The following is a 9,203-nucleotide window of genomic DNA, read 5'->3' as shown; positions in this document are numbered from 1 at the left end:
TGTGTGTGTGTGTGTGTGTGTGTGTGTGTGGTGTTGTGTGTGTGGTGTGTGTTGTGTGTGTGTGTGTGTGTGTGTGTGTGTGTGTGTGTGTGTGGTGTGTGTGTGTGTGTATAGAGAAAGAAATTAAAAAGTGTGTGTTGCACGTGTTTGAGATATTTTGAGACATAGTTTTTTTTATCGACAAACAAGATATAAACTAAAAGACTTAACGAAAGACAAGAATACAAGGAAGGAACAATCAGAGATATAAGCCAGCATGAAAAGTGAAGAAATGCTAAACTTAGTAAGAGCGGAATCACCACTCTTTCTTGGCTCCTCTTCCTCCTCTTTCCTCTCCTCCTCTCTCTGTTCTCTCTCTATTCTCTCTATTCTCTCTATTCTCTCTATTCTCTCTGTCTCCTCTTTCTCTTTCTCTTCCTCCTCTCTCGCTCTCTTTCTCTCTTCTATGAGTCATACTATCTTAACCTAATACACCAGTAGAGAGAGAGAGAGAGAGAGAGAGAGAGAGGAGAGAAGAGAGAGAAGCGAGAAGGAGAGAGATAGAGGAGGAAGCTAGAAGTGTGCATTGTTGCGTAGTTGAATTGAACTGATATAATGGCCTGTATCTACAGGCCAGTTTCAGTGTGTGATAGTCATATGGACTATGGTACTAAGTTTTAATGACAGAGTCAAAGTTGGGACTGGGTTTTCTCACTAGCGAAGACTGTGGTTTTTGTATTTTCCTGCTTCTCTAGGTAAGTTTACACATTAGGCCAACAGATCGTTTGCCAGTGGTGGCAAAAGTACTCAATTACATACTTGAGTAAATAAAGATACCTTTAATAGAAAATGACTGCAAGTAAAAGTCACCCAGTAAATATATTAAAAGTATCAAAAGTAAATGTAATTGCTAAAATATATTTAGAACAAAAGTAAAAGTATTAATCATTTCAATTCCTTATATTAAGGAAACAGAGGACACAATGTTCATGCGTTTTCATTTACTGCTGGCCATTACTTAAGTATATTTTAGCAATTACATTTACATTTTATACTTAAGTATAATTTAAAAAACCAAAATTTTAGACTTTTACTGCACGGTTCTGACTGTCTGTCTGGTGCTGACCTGCCTATACTGATAGATAACCTAGTGCATGGTTCTGTCTGTCTGGTGGCTGACCTGCCTATACTGATAGATAGACCTAGTGCACGGTTCTGATCTGGTGGCTGACCTGCCTATACTGATAGATAGACCCAGTGCACGGTTTCTGTCTGGTGGCTGACCTGCCTATACTGATAGATAGACCAGTGCACGGTTCTGTCTGGTGGCTGACGTCTATACTGATAGATAACTAGTGCACGGTTCTGACTGTCTGGTGCTGACCTGCCTATGATAGATAGACCTAGTGCACGGTTCTGACTGGGTGCATGACCTGCCTATACTGATAGATAGACCTAGTGCACGGTTTCTGTCTGTCTGGGCTGACCTGCCTATACTGATAGATAGACCCAGTGACGGTTCTGACTGTCTGTCTGGGTGCTGACCTGCCTATATACTGATAGAAGACCCAGTGCACGGTTCTGACTGGGTGCTGACTGTCTATACTGATAGATAGACTAGTGCACGGTTCTGTCTGGTGGGCTGACCTGTCTATACTGATATAGATAGACCAGGTGCCGGTGCTGATGTCTGTCTGGTGGCTGACCTGCCTATACTGATAGATAACCATAGTGCACCGGTTCTGACTGTCTGTCTGGTGGCTGACCTGCCTGTACTGATAGATAGACCATAGTGACGGTTCTGACTGGTGGCTGACTGCCTATACTGATAGATAGACCCAGTGCACGGTTCTGTCTGGTGGCTGACTGCGTCTATACTGATGATAGACCTAGTGACGGTTCTGTCTGTCTGTCTGGCTACTGGTGACTGGTACTTGGTACTTATTCCTCCACTGCTCTTTACCTCCAGCCTCTTCTCCTTCCCTCCAACCCTTCTCACGTCCCCTTGTTTCCGACTGTCTCCTTCCCTCTTTCCCTTTTTCCTAGACTCCTTTCCCCCCTTTTTCCTAGACTCCTCTTCCCCCCTTTTTTCCTAGAGTTTTAAAGAACCATGTCTGCTCCGGGACCTCTTCATCTTTGCCACTAAAGGTCCTTCTATCCACAGAACACACCCAGAGAGACCAGAGACTACCCCAATGGCCGACCCGACMTCCCTCCAACCTCCAACCCCCCGGCCTTACCAGGACCCATACCTCCAGCATCACCTCCACCACCTCCACCCCAGCGTCGGGAGCCCCGGCCTGGGCCACACATCCTGCCACCACCCCTTGGAGCCCCAGACTCCCKTGGAGCAATATAGAGGGACTGGAATAGAGGCGGCACCCAGGACCACTCTCCCTGATTCAAGCCTCTATTCTAGCGGGAGCAGCGACAGGTACAAGGGTATGGGTGGTGGAAGAGGTAGTTATGTAGACATTCGTGGACATAGCAGAGGTGATAACTGTAGTGACGTTGATGGTAGAGATGGTTGTTTTGGAGGGCAGAAAGCTAGCTACTGTAATAGGGGGGTTGTGYACGACAGTGTAGGTCAAGGGGAACATTTCGGCAACCATTTTGAAGGTCAGAGCCTTGGCTATGCTAGCCAAAGGGATGACGGCTGCGATGGGGATGACAGCAGCGCCAGCGGTAGTGGTGGTGATATGTACCACAGGATGGATGAGGGCTGTAACAGGGATGACGTCTTTCACAGAACGGATGAAGGCTGTAAGAGCAGTAGGGATGATGTCTTCTACAGTAACAGTAGAGATCCTGGGTGTGAGGAGAAAACGGATGAGGGGTCGAACACTAGGGATGAAGCCTTTCACAGAACGGATGATATCAGGAATGACGTCTTTCCAGGAACGGATGAGGGCTGTAGTAACAGGGATGGCGTGTTCTACAGAACGGATGAGGGCTGTAGTAACAGGGATGACGTGTTCTACAGTAGAGAGTATGTGTGTGAGGAGAGGGGAGATGGTAGTAGTGGTTATAGAGACACCACTACCGGTAGCCATGACGGTGGCAATAATACAACTGACTATGTCTATCATGGTACTGATAGCTTTGGCTATAGGGTGGATAATACAGGAGAGGAGAATAGTTTGAGAAGAGTTGATGATTTTGGAGGAGACTGTGATGATTTCGGGGGTAGAAGGTCGAACTTGGATCCTCTAGAGGCCCAGTTAAAGCCTGGGTCTTGGGTGAGTCCTACTCCCCCAGATCGTGGTGCTGTGGCTGGGGAGGGAAGGGAGAGGGATGGGGGGTATCCCCAGGACTGGGCCTTTCTATACTCCAATTCCCAGGCAGCAGGTGGTGCTAGTGGTGCTGGTGGTAGGGTGTACCAGCAGAAACTGGACTCCTTCTCCGAGGCGTTCTCCTTCAGACGCAACGTTGGCGGCAGCAGAATTCCGAATGGGAATTCCGGAAGTGGGATTTTCGGATTCGGACTGGGAGGAGGAAGCACGGGACGGATCAAAACAAGTGCTTACGATTCGCACACAGACTCTTCCACTCTTCCTTCACCTCCTCCTCCTTCGCCTCACCCCTTCCCCCTGGTCCTTAGCCCTCCTCCCACACCCCTCCCCCCTCATTCCCTCTCCCCTCCTAAACTCACCCCACCACCCTCTGTCAGGACAGTTGGACTCACCCAGTCCACAGGGGGGGGTTCTGGTGGAACAGTCCAGTTTTACCCCTCCTCTCACCAGCCACTCCACACTTCCCACCCCTCCACCGTCATGTGGAAGCTCCCACCCTGTCATTGGCCGCAGCAGTCAGGTGAAGTGGGTGTCGTCGACGGCAACCCCTCAAGCGCCGGCCATGTATACGGCCAGGAGGCAGTGTTCACTCAGAGACATGTTCACCGGGACTATGAGAATAATACAGGTATGGTGCTGTGTGGAAGGGTGTTGCCAAACCAATATGTTCTAATTTGTGTCCAGTCTCCTCCTTACCTCCCTCCCATCTATTGTGTTGCTCTCCCCCCCCCCTCTTTTCTGCTCACAGGTCACTATAGTCTTCAAWCTCTGGTAGAATCCTCCTTTACCTCCGCCCCAGCCCTTCACTCCTCCCTCCACCCCTACTCTCTTCCATCCCAGCCCCCCGGTGGACTCTCACAGAATGGAGCAGCACCCCTAGTGGTGTATAGAGGTACTCCCTTCCCTAGTCTGCTCCAGTCTAGTAGAGGAGGAGGAGGAGGAGGAGGAGGAGGAGGAGGAGGAGGACAGAAGGGGGTGGAGCGGTTAGGGAGAGGGCTCCACTACACCCCTCTACCTATGCTGAACCCCAGACGCAGAGGAACGGGGATCCTCTCCTCCCTCATGCCCCCTTCAGTCGGGGAACGAGGGACGGGAGGGATGACTGAAGAGGAGGAGGGATATTTTATACTTCCGTGAGTATGGATGGACAGAGTACTGCCATTTTTTTCTTCTTTCGTTCGTTCGTGTTGTTCGTTGTTTGTTCTTTCGTCGCTTGTTCGTTGTTGTCGTTTTGTTTCGTTCGCTTGTTCGTTCGTTCGTTTGTTTGTTTGTTTGTTCTTTCGTTTGTTTGTTTGTTCTTTGTTTGTTTGTTTGTTCTTTCTTCGGTTTGTTTGTTTTGTTTCTTTCATTCGCTTGTTCGTTATTTGTTTGTTCGTTTGTTCTTTCGTTCTGTTGTTCGTTCGTTCGTGTTCGTTTGTTTGTTTGTTCTTTCGTTCGTTTGTATGTTTGTTTTCGTTGTTTGTATGTTTGTTCTGTTCGTTTGTTCTTTCGTTCGTTCGTTATTTTGTTGTTGTTCTTTCGTTCATTCATTGATTAATTGATTTGTTTGTTTATTCGTTTATTCATTGAAACATTTTCCAGGTGTATCAACATGGGTCCAGGGTTCCAGGCTGAGCTGCCATGTTGTCTAGAGAGGGAGGAAGAGTCCAGGACATGGCCAGAGGAATCATCATCCAATGAGGAGTTGCTCTGGAAACCATGGGAGGAGCTTGGGAAGAGTTCTGTCATCCAGGACCAAGGTATGAATTTAGGGTAAAATTGGCTTATGAATGATTTATCTATGAAGAATKTATGAAGGACGTATTAAGGACTTATGAAGGGTTTATGAAGCTTATGAAGCTGTTAACAGAACCATTGTTTTAACATCTCAGATACAAGTGAATATACGGTAGTTCAGTGATTAAATGGGGTTACAAATAACTGAGGTTTGGGAGGAAAGAAAGAACACACCTCAACTCCTCTCTCTCTGTCTACCAGTGGCGGCAATGTTGTCTGTGTGTAGTTCTAGCTGTCTACCAGGAGGGGGCAGCAACACAGAGCTGGCCCTACACTGTCTCTACCTCTGTCAAGGCGATACACCCCTCACCCCTACACTCTGACCTCCACACAGCACCCATACCTCTGACCTCTCACACATTCACCATCACCCCTCACCCATAACTTCTGACCTCTGACCTCTCACCATAACCTGACCTCTCCCCATAATCAGAATCACCTTTATGTCGCCAAACACATTAGCCTGTACAGAATTGACTCAGTGAATCGGTGCTGCCACAATAAACAGAATACAGCCAGACGACAACGATATAAGCCAGACGACAAACAGGATATACAGCAGACACAAACAGATACAGCCAGGACGACAAACAGGATAACAGCCAGACGACAAACAGGAATACAGCCAGACGACAACAGGATATACAGCCAGACGATAAACAGGATATACAGCCAGACGATAAACAGGATTATTACAGCCAGACGACAAACAGGATATAAGCCAGACGACAAACAGGATATACAGCCAGACGACAAAACAGGAATACAGCCAGACCGACAACAGGATATACAGCCAGACGATAAACAGGATATACAGCTCAGACCGATAAACAGGATATACAGCCAGACGATAAACAGGATATACAGCCAGAGATAAACAGGATATACAGCCAGACGATAAACAGGATATACAGCCAGACCATAAACAGGATATACAGCCAGACCATAAACAGGATATACCATCCAGACGATAAACAGGATATACAGCCAGTACGATAAACAGGATATACAGCACAACGATAAACAGGGATATCCAGCCAGACGATAAAAACAGGATATACAGCCAGACGATAAACAGATATTACAGCCAGACGATAAACAGGATATACAGCCAGACATACAGGATTATACGACCTAAACAGGATATACAGACCACAAAACAGGATATACAGCCAGACGATAACGGAGATACAGACCCATAAACAGGGATATACAGACAGACGATAACAGGATATACAGCCAGACCATAACAGGATATACAGACCATAAACAGGATATACAGACCATAAACAGGATATACAGCCAGACGATAAACAGGATATACAGCCAGACCATAAAACAGGAATACAGACCATAAACAGGATATACAGACCAATAAACAGGATATACAGCCAGACGATAACAAGGATATACAGACCATAAACAGGATATACAGCCAGACGATAAACAGGATATACAGACCTAAACAGGATATACAGCCAGACGATTAAACAGATATACAGACCATAAACAGGATATACAGACAGACGATAAAAAGGATATATACAGACCATAAACAGGATATACAGCCAGACGATAAACAGATATACAGACCATAAACAGGATATACAGCCAGACGATAAACAGGATATACAGACCATAAACAGGATATACAGACAGACGATAAACAGGAATTATACAGACCATAAACAGGATATACAGACAAGACGATAAACAGGGTATACAGACCATAAACAGGAATACAGACAGACGATAAAAAGGATATACAGACCATAAACAGGATATACAGACAGACGATAAACAGGAATATACAGACAGACGATAAACAGATATACAGACAGACCATAAACAGGATTATACAGACAGACCATAAACAGGATATACAGACAGACGATAAAACAGGATATACAGACAGACGATAAACAATATCAGACCATAAACAGGATATACAGGACAGACGATAAAAAGGATATACAGACCATAAACAGGATATACAGGACAGACGATAAACAGGATATACAACAACCATATGTTGAAGCAGAGTTTACCACAATCCACGTGCGGTTATGACAACCATGTAACACTGTAGGCCTAAGAACTACAGGACTACACTATAAACACAAAGCAACCTTATAAATGATGTATGTAAATAATAGGATGATGTCGGTGGGGAAAATGTGTAAATGAATAGAGTCATATGGGATTTGCATAGAGTGCAAAAGAGCAATGGGACGTTTCTAGTGCAGGGTTGTCAGTCCATGAATGAGAAGATCATTGTGGACCAGTGGCCGGTTGTTGAGGGCGACGGTACAGGGAAGAAGCTGTTCCGGTGGCCGGTTGTTGGGCGACGTACAGGGGAAAAGCTGTTTCAGGTGGCCGGTTGTTGAGGGCGACGGTACAGGGAAGAAGCTGTCAGGTGGCCGGTTGTTGAGAGGTGACGGTACAGAGGGAAGAAAGCTTTCAGTGGCCGGTTGTGAGGGCGACGGTACAGGGAAGAAGCTGTTCAGGTGGCCGGTGTTGAGGGCGACGGTACAGGGGAAGAAGCTGTTCAGTGGGCCGGTTGTTGAGGGCGACGGTACAGGGGAAGAAGCTGTTCGGTGGCCGGTTGTTGAGGGCGACGGTACAGGGAAGAAAGCTGTTCAGGTGGCGGTGTTAGGGCGACGGTACAGGGAAAGAAGCTGTTCAGGTGGCCGGTTTGTGAGGGCGACGGTACAGGGAAAGAAGCTGTTCAGGGGCGTTGTTGAGGGTGACGGTACAGGGGAAGAAGCTGTTAGGTGGCCGGTTGTTGAGGGCGACGGTACAGGGGAAGAAGCTGTTCAGGTGCCGGTTGTTGAGGGCGACGTACAGGGGAAGAAGCTGTTCAGTGGCCGGTTGTTGAGGGCGACGGTACAGGGGAAGAAGCTTTCCGGTGGCCGGTTGTTTGAGGGCGACGGTACAGGAAAGAAGCTGTTCAGGTGGCCGGTGTGAGGGGCGACGGTACAGGGAAAGAAGCTGTTCTGGTGCCGGTTGTTGAGGGCGACGGTACAGGGGAAGAAGCTGTTCTGGTGCCGGTTGTTGAGGGCGACGGTACAGGGGAAGAAGCTGTTCCGGTGGCCGGTTGTTGAGGGCGACGGTACAGGGGAAGAAGCTGTTCAGGTGGCCGGTTGTTGAGGGCGACGGTACAAGGGAAGAAGGCTGTTCAGGTGGCCGTTGTGAGGGGACAGGTACAGGGAAGAAGCTGTTCAGGTGGCCCGTTGTTGAGGGGACGGTACAGGGGAAGAAGCTGTTCAGTGGCCGGTGTTGAGGGCGACGGTACAGGGGAAGAAGCTGTTCAGGTGGCCGGTTGTTGGTGCGACGGGTACAGGGGAAGAAGCTGTCTCGGTGGCCGTTGTTGAGGGCGACGGTACAGGGGAAAGAAGCTGTTCGGTGGCCGTTGTTGAGGCGACGGTACAGGGAAAGAAGCTGTTCTGGTGGCCGGTTGTTGAGGGCGACGTACAGGAAAGCTGTTCTGGTGGCCGGTTGTTGAGGGCGAGGTACAGGGAAAGAAGCTGTTCTGGGAGGTTTTGGTCTTTCCTGCACGCTTCGCTTGCCCTGGAGTCATTCAGGACCTGAATGGAGGGCAGGTGGCAGCTGTGTGATCCTGTCAGCAGACAGGACAATCCATTGCTGTTTGCCCTTGGAGTGGGCAGACACATTCCTAAACCAGACAGTGATCGAGGATGTGAGGATGGACTCCATGTGTTGTGTGTAGACCTGAATCAGAGAGTTTGTATTTTTTTAAGCTGACACAAGAAGTGTACATCTGCTTGGTGTCTGCTGCGATGTTGTCTTCCCACTAGAGGCTGTGATTTGTTTGCCTCCCGGTAGGGCTGCGGCGTTGTCCTCCCGCTAGAGGCTGCGCGTTGTCCTCCCGCTGAGCTGCGCCCGTTGTCCTCCCGCTAGGGGCTGCGCCGTTGTCCTCCCGCTAGGGCCTCGCGCGTTGTCCTCCGCTAGAGGCTGCGCCGTTGTCCTCCCGCTAGGGGCACTGCGCCTTGGTCCCTCCCCGCTAGGGCTGCGCCGGTTTTCCTCCCGGCTAGGGGCTGCGCCGTTGTCCTCCCGCTAGAGGCGCGCCGTTGTCCTCCGCTAGAGGTGCGCCGTTATCCTCCCGCAGGGGCTGCGCCGTTGTCCTCCGCTAGG

General features: G+C 48.7%; 2 protein-coding genes and 1 long non-coding RNA gene across 3 annotated transcripts in view; 2 read left to right on the top strand and 1 right to left on the bottom strand.

Moving 5' to 3' along the window:
* Nucleotides 1–4,047, top strand: part of LOC139025897 (uncharacterized) — a 20,919-nt gene extending 16,872 nt beyond the window's left edge. Inside the window, exons 3-4 of the mRNA XM_070441152.1 lie at nt 2,144–3,905; nt 4,021–4,047. Coding sequence (XP_070297253.1) covers nt 2,175–3,905; nt 4,021–4,047 — 1,758 coding nt within the window. The 5' untranslated portion in view covers nt 2,144–2,174. The remainder of the gene's footprint in view (nt 1–2,143; nt 3,906–4,020) is intronic.
* Nucleotides 4,048–4,218: 171 nt separating this feature from the next.
* Nucleotides 4,219–5,345, top strand: LOC112076025 (uncharacterized). The gene is made up of 3 exons (XR_011477564.1): nt 4,219–4,405; nt 4,854–5,011; nt 5,250–5,345. It is a non-coding gene; the product is annotated as an uncharacterized lncRNA (long non-coding RNA).
* Nucleotides 5,346–7,285: 1,940 nt separating this feature from the next.
* LOC139025896 (uncharacterized) overlaps nt 7,286–9,203 on the bottom strand; it is a 6,815-nt gene continuing 4,897 nt past the window's right edge. Inside the window, exons 3-4 of the mRNA XM_070441151.1 lie at nt 7,805–8,618; nt 7,286–7,683 (exon numbers count right to left, since the gene is read on the bottom strand). Of these exons, the coding sequence (XP_070297252.1) occupies nt 7,286–7,683; nt 7,805–8,618 (1,212 nt within the window). The remainder of the gene's footprint in view (nt 7,684–7,804; nt 8,619–9,203) is intronic.

Source organism: Salvelinus sp. IW2-2015, unplaced genomic scaffold (assembly GCF_002910315.2).
Source record: "Salvelinus sp. IW2-2015 unplaced genomic scaffold, ASM291031v2 Un_scaffold3520, whole genome shotgun sequence".
In the NCBI taxonomy this organism is placed as follows: domain Eukaryota; kingdom Metazoa; phylum Chordata; class Actinopteri; order Salmoniformes; family Salmonidae; genus Salvelinus; species Salvelinus sp. IW2-2015.
The sequence above is the reverse complement of the archived record's forward strand: the minus strand, read 5'-3'. Positions and strand labels throughout refer to the sequence as shown.